We start from the raw sequence: 15,296 nt of genomic DNA, 5'->3' as shown, positions 1-15,296 counted from the left end.
AAAAATTATCTAAAATTTGGGAAGGTATAAGAGAAAAGGAACCCTTTTTGGCGTAATATCTTAATGTTATAAACATTCGATTAATTTGTTCGACCATTTATGCTGTGCATATAAAATAAATATATTCGAAGGATTATTCTATTAATTGCACATACGTGCATACACGCCCACACACGAGCACACGCGTGCATGATTTTTTTGTATAATTTGAAAAGATGAAATTACTATTTTATTACTATTTTTTTCCGCCTCCGTAGTAAAATAATAGTTAGCGGGTTTAGTACCGTGTTGGAGGTCCCGAGCTCGATTCAAAGGAAAAAGGGGTGAATTTTGTTTTTGCAATTTTACACTATATTAGATATTTAATATCAGTCTGAAACTCCAAAGTGAAGATCACCTTACCTTCATGTATGTAACGATCAAGAACACTGCGTCAATACGATGCAGTTCCCTATGCACCACTTTTATTACGCAACACTTTAATTTGAAAGTAAATATACATTAATTTAGAATTTGCTGGTTCATTTTATTATATTGATTTACAGTTTAGATATAAATTTAAACGGTAAACATTGATTATATTTTATACTGGTACGATCTTATCAAATAAGTAGATAGTAGTAAACCATGATACGTATATAAAACGATGTTATTATTGTCTCGTTACCTTCTAAAGTGGTTGTCTGACAGATCAGTCGGCTGTTTGCTCTGACGCGATGCATTCAATACTAATTGCTGCAGTCCTCATTGCATTTTGTGGGGTCAGTGCTGCAATAAAGGGTCAAAATGAGGAGATTTTGACTATCCCGCAGGGCCGACTTGCGGGAGAATGGAGGAATTCTTTCGGTGGAAAGCCCTTTGCTGCCTTTGAAGGGATACCTTATGCAGAAGCTCCTGTTGGAAAACTCAGATTTAAGGTAAATATTTTTAAAAGTATTTAAGGCCCAGCATTCGTTAAGTGGCATTCATTACGAGTGTTTTTGCCTAAAATTTTCACTCTTGAATTACATGAAATTATAGTAACTTTAAACATAAAGAGTAAATCCACTCACGAGCAGGCATAGGCTATGAAACTTAAAAAGTTGAAGCCTGAGTAGGGTCATGATAAGCGGTGATGCATAGGCCGTAGCTAGATTTCAGTCACTTGGACGTTAGGTAATTAAAAAAAAAGTCGCATTCATTTCACCGGAGAAGTCATATCGCTCACTCCTTTCAAGAACGTCATAAATCAAAAAACTTGATTTTTCAGGAGAACGCTTTTAAAGTATAATACAATGTATTGTAACGCTTTAAAAATATAATACAATGTATTAAAAACAAATATCAAGCCACTTATTGAAATATTTTACTGTGCAACATATCTTTTAAGGTAAAACCTGATTGTTTTTATCTCCATTTGAAAAATATTCAATATTTAAAAAAAAATAAACAATACCTTTTCTTCAAAATGCAAAAACAACACTTTCTGCCCTGTAGCGGGTAAATATTAAGTTAAAAATATGCCTCTTTTGCTGGAATATAGTACATTTTCTGGGCATTCCGAAAACATGCACAACTGAAAATTGACGATTTTTGATTTATGACTTTCTTGAAAGGAGTGAGCGATATGTATCCCATCAAATATGAGGAGTAGAAGACTGACGACCTGATGACCTTCATTACGAATTAACTATCCGTTGCAGCGCCCTATGCACCACTCGGGGGTTTGAAATGAACCACGGTAAAATCAGAGTTAAACCCCATCTCGCGTTTGTATATATAATTTACACCTTCAACACTTTCGAACTTTTATTATTATTAATAATAAAAACTAGGTAACGATTTTTTTAGACCTGTCAAAAAAAAACGGTCTTAGGGCATTTGTGCACTACACGGAATTTTACCGTCCGGCAGTCCGATTTTGAAAAATAAAAGCGACCACTAAGTGGTCATGCACCGATCGAGTGCACCTATCCGAAGAACGAAAGACAAAAGCACAAGCCAATCAATCGTTTTATCATGCTAACTGAAGTGCCGGACGGTAAAATTCCGTGTAGTGCATAAGCGGCTTTAGAGATCATTATATCGTTACATAATTTACTGCATTAAGTTTATAACGCATATTATCTTATCTCGCTTATTTAAATTCGTGCAATTTGTTATCATTAAACCCCGTTTATTCTTTTTTTGTATGCATAACAATAAAAAATATAGCCCAAGTTCAAATTTGACAGCCAACATACTTAGATATTGTAAATATACACCGCAGTTTCTCAACATTTTTTTTGTTGCGCCCACCTAAAAAAATCTCGTAGACGTGAAAAAAAATTGTCAGAATGTCTTCACATGGATAGGAGGAAGGAATAAAAACATATTAAATGCTTTATTTTTATTTTTTATTATTTTAAATATTAGCAATCAGTCGTATTTTTTATTTTATCAGGGGATCAGTTTATAAATACCCTACTTCTTCTTCTTTTTCTAACCCTTATCCGTACCCAATGGTGCATAGGGCACTGCATCGTATTGACGCAATGTTATATTGATTGTTACTTACATGAAGGCAAGGTGATCACGCCTGCTCTTCAGGGACCAGTCCAGGGTAATACATATTAAATAAATATAAGAGTGATTAAAATACTAAAATTTATTTTAACCCCCCCCCCTAGGAATCGAACCATGTTACCGTGCAACTTTAGCTGACGTGCTGGAGGTCTTGGGTTCGAAATACCCTACACCACCAAATAATTTCAATCACTATTTTTTTAAACCGTGCGTCAAAATATCTCTAAATAATGAAACCAAAATTTTCTGCTTTTGGTCAGCGGAAAAATGATTAATCAAGGTTGAATTTTGACATTTTTTAAGGATCCTCAAAAACCGGAGAAATGGAATGGAGTTTGGATTGCCAAATCTCTTCCCAAAGTCTGCATGCAGTGGATTAATGCCTACGATGATGTCACAGGTCAATAAACTATTATTTATTATTTCCACATTCTATTATAAACGAAATACGACATATCGCTCACTCCTTTCAACAACGTCATATATCAAAAATCGTAAATTTTCAGTTGTGCATGTTTTTGGAATGCCCAGAGAATGTACTATATCCCAGCAAAAGTGGCATATTTTTAACTTAACATTTACCCGCTACAGGGCAGAAAGTGTTGTTTTTACATTTTGAAGAAAAGATATTGTTTAATTATTTTTTAAATTTACTAATTAGTTTTCAAATGGAAAAAAAACATTCAGGTTTTACCTAAAAATATCTGTTGCATAGTAAAAAATTCAATAAGTGGCTTGATATTTATTTTTAATACATTTTATTATATTTTTAAACTTTAAAATCGATCTCCTGAAAAATCAAGTTTTTTTTTATATTTATGACGTTGTTGAAAGGAGTGGGCGATATGAATTTGAGTGTCGATACATTTTTTTCAAGTCAACATTATTATTATTTTAAGCATTATGTAAAAATAGTAAAAATATAGTAAATAATATATATCGCTTCAGTAAAAACACTCTACTATCTATAAACTCCCTTTTGAGAGTGTGAGGGTTTATACAGCCTTGTTGAAGATTTATTTATTTATTTATATAGAAATTTAACAGAACATTAACATAAATACATTTACAATAATGAATAACAAATAAAACAGGAAATTGTAACATTCCAATTACAAAAATTCACAAATGTAAAATGAGTTTGAAGTAAACAGTAAGAATAAAATATAGCAAAAGTTAAGAAGATTAATAGGCAGACTTAATTTAGAGCTAAAGTAAAAATAGTAAAAAAAAACAAACAGTTATAAGATGTACAAGTTGAGAAGAGGAGTAAAGTAAAAATAAGTGCTAAGTAAAAAGTAAAAAAAAAAAACAGGAAACATACGCAACAGATACGTAGCTATTCATATATTGATACGTAGTACGGCTGTCAAAACTTAAAACACAGTAAGGGACATTTTTTTGTAGTACGTTTTTTTGCGTTTTTGGACTAAGTAGAATCTACTTAGTCCAAAAATGCAAAAAAAACTACATAAAAAATGTCCCTTACTGTGTTTTGAGTTTGGACAGCCGAGTATCGTCGTTTTGTCGTATTTCTCATCTTATCAGGGATATGTAACTTTAAAAAAATATATATGGTTCACAAACAAAGAAAAACATGAGGATGTTGGGGATTTATTGGTCGGAACATGCAGGGAACAACGAGGTACCAAGCAGGACTGGGGAGTCTAGATACTTGCTAAATAAAGTAACACAATAGCGAGCCAAATGAATAGGCGGCTAAATATATAACACCCTGGCCTGTTTATTACGATTGCGGAAAGGATGTGCAAAGGCACAAACTACAGAGGACGACCGCTTAACCTACATGGACCAAATTTTCTCCGAGATGCTTTGAAGCTGATACGCCGAGTTGAAAAGACAAGCGGATAATAGAGGCAGGTGGAGACTGACCATGAAAGAAGCATACAAATCATCACACAGATTGAAACCCACGAAGGAGGAGTACAAACCCACAGTATCCTTTATCCAGATTTAAGATTTTGTACAAACGAACGTTAGCATTTTTATTTATGTCTTTTAAAATAATATCCCTGTCTAATTTCAGGATTGGAGGACTGCCTGTACATAAATGTGTATACTCCATCTCCGTCAAAAGAGACCAAACTCCCAGTTATCATCTTTATACACGGAGGAGCATTCATCTACGGAACTGGCAACACCTACATGCCTGACTATTTGATGGATAGTGATGTTATCTACGTCAATTTCCAATACCGACTGGGTCCCTTGGGTAAAATATATTACAAGTTTTAAATATATCTATTTTGATAAATGCAAATATCTATCTGAAAGCCATCATTGAAGTGGAACTTTTTTAGACGCGGTAGGGCAAATTTGTCTGGATCGCTTCCCCCCTTTTCCGAATTCAACTGGCAGTTGAAAAGAAAGAGTGAGAGAATTGTTTCTTTATTTCCAAATTGTTGTTTCGTCACAATTGATTTGAAGAAATACTGGTATTTACCAAGTGAAATTTTAATTAAATATGACAAGGATTGGTTTTATGTGATTGATGTTAGATGGTGTTAAAATTCACTCTGCGTATGATAACTGTCTGCATAGCCTCTAAGGAATAAAGAACCTAAATATTGCAAATAGTTTTGCAATTTCGCCTCATAACTTTGCTTTACTAGTCTTTCTTCACTCGTTCAATTCACGTGCCCAAACCATCTCAAAATACCTTTTTAAATTTTATTTACCAGCTTATTTTAAGATTTTAAAGAGACTTCAGAGATTATACCGCGACAAAGCTTGGCTGTCCAAACTTAAAACACAGTAAAGGACATTTTTTTTGTATTATGTTTTTTTTTTGCAATTTTGGATTAAGTAAAATCTTATCAGTCCAAAAATGCAAAAAAACGTACTACAAAAAATGTCCCTTACTGTGTTTTGAGTTTGGACAGCCGAGCTTCGCTTTGAAAAAAAACATGGGTTATGTTCCACCAATAAGTATTGATTAGGAAAAAAACGAAATCATCATTTAAATCCATATACTTACTATGTTTAAAAAATCGCCTTCTAATTATTATTATAATCATGTGTTTTGCACTGCTCATACGTAAATGCCCATACCTACAAATCCATGTTTGAAACTGAATAGGTACTCACTAACTATTCATTGAAATAAAAACTGAAAACTCAATCGTTTTATCTATAATGCTTATCTCAGCCTTGCATTCTTTCCTTATATATCGCTCACTCCTTTCAACAACGTCATATATCAAAAATCGTCAATTTTCAGTTGTGCATGTTTTCAGAATGCCCAGAAAATGTACTATATCCCAGCAAAAGTGGCATATTTTTAACATGATATTTACCTGCTACAGGGCAGAAAGTGTTGTTTTTGCATTTTGTAGAAAAGGTATTGTTTTTTTTTTTAAATATCCTAAATATTTTTCAAATGGAGAAAAAACATTCAGGTTTTACCTTAAAATATCTCTTGCACAGTAAAAAGTTCAATAACTGGCTTGATATTTATTTTTAATACATTGTATTATATTTTTAAACTTTAAAAACGATCTCCTGAAAATCAAGATTTTTGATTTATGACGTTGTTGAAAGGAGTGAGCGATATATGTAACATATATACAATTAACAATCCTCTAATATGTTTTTTACAGGTTTCATGAGCACACAAGACAGCGTTCTTCCCGGGAATCTAGGCTTGAAGGACCAAACTATGGCCTTACGATGGGTTAAGGATAATATCGCTCATTTCGGGGGAGATCCCGAGAGTATCACCGTGTCTGGAATGTCGGCAGGAGGCGCGAGCGTCCATTACCACCTTTTGTCTCCAATGTCCAAAGGTCGTATTTATAGATATATTTTTAAATTTTGGTTAAAAAAAAACACTGATAGGTCGCATTTATTTAGTATATAATATTATATATTATATATTTTAAAAATATATAAAAAAGGTTACTTATAAAAAAGAGAGGATTATTCATTTTTTTAACGATAAAATGCTTAAATATTTAAATAATAAATAATTTTTAAATAAAATATGATAAACATTTAATGGAAACAAGGATAAAACACGACTGCCATTACAACAAACAGAATCGCGAAATTGTATCCTGTATAAGAGTGTAAAAATATATGATAAGATGCCTGAATGTACAAAGAATGAAAAGAGTCTGGAATAATTTAAAAATAAATGTTTTGTTTGCTGTGAGAAGATGTAAATACGTATTATATAAATGAAGTGTAAATAATAGTTTGTATTTAAATATCAAATGAGCCAACTGAAGAAACAAAAATAAAATATTTTAGATTAGAACAGCCACTACTCTAAATCCGACATTGATTGTGTGATATAAAACTGTGCCGGTAGTTACTCCCAGTTTATGTATAAAGTTAAAAATCATGTTTCAGGATTATTTCAGAAGGCCATAGCGATGAGCGGGACTACCTTTTGTCCTTGGACTCACCAGGAGGCGCCTTTATGGAAGGCTCAGATGATCGGAAGTAGTTTGGGATGTCCCACTTCCTCTACCAAGAATATGGTGGACTGTCTCATGAACAAGCCCGCAGCTGATATTGTGAGAACAATAACGAAACTAACGGTAAGAAACAAAAACGTCTGGGCATCGATTACATATCGCTCACTTCTTTCAGCAACGTCATATATAAAATAACTTGATTTTTCAGGAGATCGTTTTTAAAGTTTCAAAATATAATAAAATGTATTAAAAATTAATATTTATTGATCTTTTTCTGTGCAACAGATCTTTTTAGGTAAAACCTGAATGTTTTTTCACCATTTGAAAAATATTTAGTATATTTAAAAAAATGATTAAACGATACATTTTCTTCAAAATGCAAAAACAACAACTTTCTGCCCTGTATCGGGTAAATATTAAGTTTTAAATATGCCGCTTTCGCTGGGATTTAGTACATTTTCTGGGCATTCCGAAAACATGCACAACTGAAAATTGACGATTTTTGATACATGACGTTGTTGAAAGGAGTGTAAGCTAACGTCTTGAGGGGATTCGCAAACACAGAATTCAATCACCGGCCGACCACCGGAAAGGTCACACGTCTTTTCACGCCAAAATGTATCCAATAGAAAAAATCCAAGAATGTATAATATGTAAGTATTTTTTTAGAATATATATGGAAAAAATATTTTTAAATACATTTATTTTTAACTCCTTTACTTTCAATAACTTTCTTCTTTTGAAAACCATATAACTGTTTCGAATAAAAACTTAATTTTTTTAATGCCAAAACGATGGTTTGAGAAGAAAAAGATATATTTCCCGGGTTTATAGAAAATGAGGTTGCGATTTATTGAATACTGCACTTTAACGACGTACCTAAATAAAGATAATTCACAACATTTTGATAATATCCAAATAGTTCACAAATTTTAGTTTTTCTCCACTTTATGAGTTATTTTCACATACCTTGCATACATCTAAATAAAGGTCTCTGCGAAATAATACTACCATAGATGGCTTCAGTGAACTCGTATGTGTAGTGTCATGAGATTATTGATGTATGTAGGAGTTCCAAAAATTTATGTAGTGTGGCTGTCAATCATGGGGTATAATGTTGAATGTTGCACGTGTGTAAAGTGATAACTTTACCAGTCTATGACAGGTCATAAGCTCTGTAAATGCCTAGACTTCCATATTATTCTTCATCCACGTTGAAATGTCAAAAAACGTAAGAAAGATAACATTACTTTTTGATTAATTATATTTAAAAAAAAACAATGTTTTTTCGGTAACAACAATTCCCTGAGAAAACTGGTTTAGTATTTTTGGATAAAGAAGACTTGTTGATTTACAGCTGTGACGGGATCTGGTTGCTAGCGTTTTTAAAGTAAAATATGTATAATACATCATTATTTATCATTAGAGTACAATGACCACTGCGCACGGTCAAAATCAAAGAATACGCCGTTTCATATTTTATTTTTCCACTTCTACTCCACTAAATTCAAAACCTGTTTCAAAGATGATGTAAGTCGGTACATATGAATATGGAGGTTTTAATACTATTATTTTACAGCACACCAATGTACTACAATAAATGATGATAAACCCTTATCCGCACCCAAATGGTGTATAGGGCACTGCGTCATATAACGCAGTGTTATCTTGATCGTTTACACATGAAGGAAGGGTGATCAGCCCTCCGCTTCAGGTACCAGTCCAAGGTTAAATTGAATAAATATTACAGTGAAGAAATCACTGCCTCAGTAGTGTAATGGTCAGCACGCTCGGCTACCGTTCTGTAGGTCCCGGGTTCGATTCCCAGGGGGGTTCAAATAAATATAAGTGATTTCTTCACTACAATAAATAATTGTCAATATTCTCGCGTGATCGAATTTTAACTAACTTCTTCTCCTTATTCCTCATTACTGAGGGTTGTGACCCTTGTGGAAGCAATGACTCTTCTCCAGTTATTCCTTGACTGCGCTGCACGTAGCGCTCCAACCACCGAGGTGCCTGCTGCTGTCTTAACTTGATCAGTCCATCGTGTGAGGATCTTCCTCTCCCTCTCTTCCCCTCCAGGCTACCGATCACAACCAGTCGTTCCAGGCTGTCCTCATTGCCACGCGCAACATGTTTGGACACGTGTAGGCACGATCACGGGCAGATCACGGGTAGGCAAAAATAATAGAACGCCACACCAATCTGTCTACAAACAATATTCTCGTCTTCCAAATGCACACTTGCCGGTTATCCCTAATCCTGACCTGAGCACTTTCAAGTATTTGAAATATGTACTTGATGGTGCCAAGTTTTCCTCGATTGGCAACCACATTCATTTAATTTATGAGGCGATCGAATTAAAATTTAGAAATAACGTAATTTTTTTCATTATTTATTTGGGGATTTGGCGTTTAATTTGACGAACTCCATTTTGATTTTTATATTATATTTAATGTTAAAATCAAACACAGATTTTTTGAGTCTATTAAACTGTATTTTATTGTTAAAAATCACATAAAAATAAATTTGTGACAGTTGTTTCGCCTTTTTATGGCAATTTCAAACTAATGTCATTATGGAGACACGAGACCAACATAGACCACCAGAGAGGTCACATGTCTGTTGACGCTCGAGAATGTATATTGGATATTTTTTTGTTTGTAGAATATATATGAATATTTTATTTTTCAACTCCTTACCTTTCAATAACTCTTTTCTTTTCAAAACCATGTAATTATTTCGAAGAAAAATTAATTTTTTTAATGCAAAAACGATGTTTTAATAAAAAATCATTTACTTATGTAAAATTTTACCTGGATTTATAGAAAATAAAGTTACGACTTACGAATACTTGGCCTTAATTTGCTGAAATGATTGCTAATGTATTGATCAAACCACATTTCAGGCATTCCCCTTTGCCCCGTTTTCTCCCTGGGCACCACTGGTCGAACCAAAAAATGTAAAGGGCACGTTTATATCCAGCCACCCTTACGATATCGTAAACAGCGGACAGGCTCAAGATGTGCCATTACTGCTGTCAGTCACTGCGGACGAAGGACTCTATCCAGCGTCGTGTGAGTACCAATCAAAAATTACTGAGCTAAAAGATTTTTTTCAGAATTTTATTTATTTGTGAAAAATATCGCTCATAAAAAAGAACGTCATAAATAAAAAAATCGTCAATTTTCAGTTGCGTACGTTTTCGGAATGCCCAGAAAATGTACTATATCCCAGCAAAAGCGGCATATTTTTAACTTAATATTTACTCGCTACAGGGCAGAAAGTGATGTTTTTGCATTTCGAAGAAAAGGTATTGTTTAATTATTTTTTTAAATTTACTAAATATTTTTCAAATGAAGAAAACCTTTAGGTTTTACCTAAAAAGATCTGTTGCACAGTAAGAAGTTCAAATTTGATATTTATTTTCAATACATTGTATTATATTTTTAAACTTTAAAAAACCTTCTCCTGAATAATCAAGTTTTTTGATTTATGACGTTCTTGAAAGGAGTGAGCGATATAAAAACATATAAAAATATACTAGGGATGTCCAAAGATCGCCCAGCTGCCGTATGCATATTTTTCGTTCGATATTCTTATATAGGAATTTTGTACTATCCTTTTGATTTATACATACATACATTGTAGAAAATATATTTTTACTATGGAATATTGCAGATTATATTTCATATTAGATTTACGTTTCGTACTCACATCTCTTGGTGGAACTGCATTTTGTATAATAACAACAGACTATACAGTTTTATCTACTTTTATTTTGGGTGTCGCCTGTCTAATACCAGTCTGATAATGTCGATAAAGACGAAACTCATTCACTTTATGGTTGTTGATTTATATTTTCATATTTGTTTTCGTATAATGGCCCCATGACTTTATTTAAAAAATAAATAAAACAGAGAAATATTTGTGTTTTTATTATTTACAAAAATACTTCAATTTCATACTATTTATGTGAGCCTAAGCGGTTCATTATTAGAAATAGGTCTCAAATTGTGGTAGAGTGGGTTCGAAAGTTCGAAACTCTGACTCAAGAGTCCGCGACACTACGGGACCAAAACCTAACACAATCTTATTCCATATCTTTAAATCATTATAAAAATTTAAAATCGATTAACTTAAAAGTTGGTAGGCCGGATAAATTTCAGTCCATATTAAGCACTAGGTTACATGGAGATACATACTACATATCGAAGTCGTACAGGAGAAAGTGACCAAGTGCATTTCTTACAAAAGCGTGAACATTGACTATTTGATATCTTATTAGCTTAATATGCCCTGAAAAAATCCTAAAGGATTAAACTTGGATTTTAGGATTTTAAGATTTTAAAATGTAATATTGACTTATTAAAAATGACAAACTGCATTGATGTTTATTTTCTTGCCAAGCAAAAGTGACTTTAATGGTCCTCCTGAACATTTTACGTTTTGTTAGTTGGTCGCTTTCTCCTGTACGACTACGATGTTAGCTTTTTATTTTATTGTGTGTTTTAATTTTAGATTACATCCAAAAACCGGAGTACCTGGACCAATTAGCCACAGAATGGGATGATTACGTACCGCATTTATTCGATTTCAACTTTACTTTGCCCTTGAAGAAGCATGCTGAGGCTGCAAAAAGGATTAAGGATTATTACTTCAACGGACATGATCTCTCCATAGACACGTTCTCCAAATTTGTAGACGTAAGTTTTTCATTGAAGACTGAATAAAGGTTACACGAGAGAAAAATCAAGGATTTTGTTTTTTTGAAGTTAAACCTCTTAGGATTCTAAAATCGATAATCGGACAAGAATTCAGACTTAAAAATTTCAAGGACGCGTAACATTTATTGGGCACATTTCGTTACACGAGAGAGAAGAAATATATAACGTTAAGAGAAAGAAAAAGAGAGATACACAAAGATACAAGCGATAGAATAAAATTTGTATTTATTTAGATTGGCAGTGACAGGGATATGGAAGGCAATTCACAATTATATCGGGATAAAATTTTGTTTTGTTGGGTAATATATCCAGAATTAAACAAGGTTTATTGGATTTGAATTCTACATTTATTTTTCTATATATGTTAATACATGACGCCTTTCGTCTTATTAAGACATTATCAAACACCTAATAAGACGAAACGCGTCACGTATTAACATATATATATTTATATATATATATATATATATTTATATATATATATATATATATATATATATATATAAAGGGTCCGCCAAATAACTTTTTTTTTTTGAAAATGCTATAAAAAAAAAACTACTGAACTACGGCTGTGTGGCACGTAGCGCCGTCCTGTTGAAACCAAATGTTGCCAATATCCTCCTCTTCAATTTTTGTGAACAAAAATCCGTTCAACATGGCCCGATAACGATCGCCATTGACTGTAACGGCCACTCCTTGCTCATTTTCAAAGAAAAATGGCCCAATTATGCCTCTGGACCAAAATCCGCACCAAACAGTGACTCGTTTTGGGTGTACCGGCTTTTCAATGTATGCGTGCGGGTTTTCTGTGCCCCAAATACGACAATTTTGCTTGTTTACATACCCGCCAAGATCAAAATGAGCTTCATCCGAAAAGATGATTTTTTTGGCAAAATCGGCATCTTCTGTAAGTCGATCGCAGGCCCACTCAGCGAAGCGAAAACGCATTGGATGGTCAGTTGGCTTCAACTCCTGAACCAATTGGACTTTGTATGGCGTCATACCAAGGTCTTTATGCAAAATTCGTCTCAATGATGTCTCCGAAATGTTCAATTGTTGAGAACGACGGTGAATTGATGTTGATGGCGCTTCACGCACACTTTCTGCCACAACATCGATATTCTCGGGTGTACGCACTGTTTTTGGCTTTTCACGCTTTGGTTTATCGATGAGGATGCCAGTTTCTTTCACTTTTTTCACAAGATAACGAACATACGGAGCTGACGGTGCTTCTCTTCTTCCAAAAACCGTACGCAATTTTCGCACACATTCTGCAACATTACCATGATTTTCAAAGTAATGTCGCAATATTTCCCAGCGTTGTTCAAGCGTATACACAACCATATTCGCTCAGCGGAAGGATAAAACTAATTATCTGTCAAATCAGACATGAGCTAAGTGTTACCATTCACGAAATAAGCACTAGTTGAAAAAAAAAACTTTAGATGGCGGACCCTATATATATATATATATATATATATATATATATATATATATATATATATATATATATACATATATATATTTATATATATATATATATATATATATATATATATATATATATATATATATATACATATATATATATATATTTATATATATATAAATAAATGTAGAATTCAAATCCAATAAACCTTGTTTAATTTTGAATATATTACCCAACAATTCAATATGGAATTCTACCAACTGTCTGCAGTTACAATATAAGTATATACAATTTTGTTTCACATTTTCTAATATTTTTCGCAACTTAGTCCTTTTCTTCTGTGCGTGTCATGTCATGTTAGATCCCTCTGACGTTGACTATTACTTGAAAGTAATTGTCCTTGTCTTGGGCAGTTTTGATCCCCAATCTCGTATATTCCGGAGCCAGGAGATCTTCCTCCTGCCCCACCTCATCGACCCTCTATTTTACCTTTTATGATTAGGTTTGAAGCTCTTACTTCTCTCCTATTAACTTCTTCTAACCCTTATCCGCACCACAATGGTGCATAGGGCACTGCATAGTATAGAAGCAGTGTTATCTTGATCGTTAAATACACGAAGGAAAGGTGATCAGCCCTCCGCTTCAGGTACCAGTCCAGGGTCATATTAAATAAATATTAGACTGAAAAATCACTAATATTTATTTTGACTCTCTTGGGAATCGAACCCGGGACCTCCAGCATGGTAGTCTAGCGCGCTAACCACTAGACTATGGAGGCGGACTTAACTTACTCCATAAAATAAAATTGCTTTGCAAGAGAAGTCTGTCAGGAAGTCTAGATGCTTCTGCATCAGATCCTGGAATACGGTTGGGAGCTTTCAATGTTACTCTTTCGTCTGTGATATTAATTTGACGTTTTTCAGGCTCTCGGTGACAGACATTTCAAAGTTGATGTTGAAAAGACTGGAAGGCTACAAGCATCGCGTGGAAAAAGCCCCATTTACTACTACAACTTTTCATACAGGGGTGCCACTAGTTTGAGCGATGTTTATAGTAATTCGGAGAATAATTACGGTCGGTATAAAACCTTTAAAGATACTTTCATTTAACACTCTCCTTATCATTCATCGTTACTTTGTGTAATACCACTTTTATGAATAATAAAGGGAGTGTTTTATTACCATACCACAAAGTTGACGGATGGAATGATCAGCTAATATCCTTCTTCATCTGAGTTGAGATGAGGGTAGCAGAGACCCTTTTATTCGGATGTATGCAAAATTCGAACCTCGGAATATTTTACATACTGGGAAACGCCTGAAAACATGATTAATTTTTTTATGCTCTTTGGTTTCTGATTATAGGAGTCTCTCACGCAGACGACACCGCTTATGTGACCAATACAAACTATATGGATGTTACAACTACTCCAGAGGACATCAAAATGATCGGAATAATGACAAAAATGTGGACTTCATTTGCCAAAAATGGGTAGGTTACAAACAATATTATAAATTTTAAGCCACAACATACGAAAAAATGCAACATAATTTTCGTTAAACCTCCTCAATCCCTCATCCGCACTCGATAGGGCATAGGGGCACTGCATCATATAAAAGCAGTGTTATCTTGATCGTTAACACGTGAAGGAAAAGGGATCAGCCCTCCGCTTTTCAGGTTCTACTCCAGGATTGAATAAATAAAAAAGAGTGAAAAATCACAAATATTTATTTAACCCCCCCCCCCTGGGAATCGAACTCGGGACCTCCAGCTCGGTAGCGGAGCGTGCTGACCATTTTACTACGAAGGCGGACAAAGCCAAAAACAAACCCTGAGTTCTTTAAACCTACATAGGTAACATTAAACGAAATTGAATTTTTGGTTTTAAAATACCGTTTTTTTGATGTTTTCGAAATAAATATAAGGTTTTGAAAAGAGGAGAGTTATCAAATGGCAAGGAGTTTAAAAATGATAATAGAAATGTTTTTTTTAAATATGTATTTTAATAAAATCAAATTCCAGTTTATATTATAAAAATATTTGTGCGTGAAAAGACGTCTCCCCATAACGAGGCCGGTCGCGTCTGAACTGTTTATGCATCTGATATCTCAGCCTTTATGCTGAAAGATACCCAATTACTATAGAAACGGT

The 15,296-nt window shown here is 33.7% G+C and overlaps 1 protein-coding gene across 1 annotated transcript in view; it reads left to right on the top strand.

Moving 5' to 3' along the window:
- The first annotated feature begins 648 nt into the window (after positions 1 to 648).
- The window catches only part of LOC148308013 (venom carboxylesterase-6-like), a 15,009-nt gene continuing 361 nt past the window's right edge, over positions 649 to 15,296 (top strand). The window contains exons 1-9 of the mRNA XM_088262421.1: positions 649 to 917; positions 2,848 to 2,944; positions 4,592 to 4,777; positions 6,165 to 6,350; positions 6,919 to 7,109; positions 9,898 to 10,066; positions 11,511 to 11,695; positions 14,069 to 14,219; positions 14,510 to 14,636. Of these exons, the coding sequence (XP_088118547.1) occupies positions 717 to 917; positions 2,848 to 2,944; positions 4,592 to 4,777; positions 6,165 to 6,350; positions 6,919 to 7,109; positions 9,898 to 10,066; positions 11,511 to 11,695; positions 14,069 to 14,219; positions 14,510 to 14,636 (1,493 nt within the window). The 5' untranslated portion in view covers positions 649 to 716. The remainder of the gene's footprint in view (positions 918 to 2,847; positions 2,945 to 4,591; positions 4,778 to 6,164; positions 6,351 to 6,918; positions 7,110 to 9,897; positions 10,067 to 11,510; positions 11,696 to 14,068; positions 14,220 to 14,509; positions 14,637 to 15,296) is intronic.

Source organism: Brachycentrus maculatus, unplaced genomic scaffold, assembly GCF_059751285.1.
Source record: "Brachycentrus maculatus isolate JH-2025_06_01 unplaced genomic scaffold, ASM5975128v1 h1tg000180l, whole genome shotgun sequence".
NCBI lineage: Eukaryota > Metazoa > Arthropoda > Insecta > Trichoptera > Brachycentridae > Brachycentrus > Brachycentrus maculatus.
The sequence above is the reverse complement of the archived record's forward strand: the minus strand, read 5'-3'. Positions and strand labels throughout refer to the sequence as shown.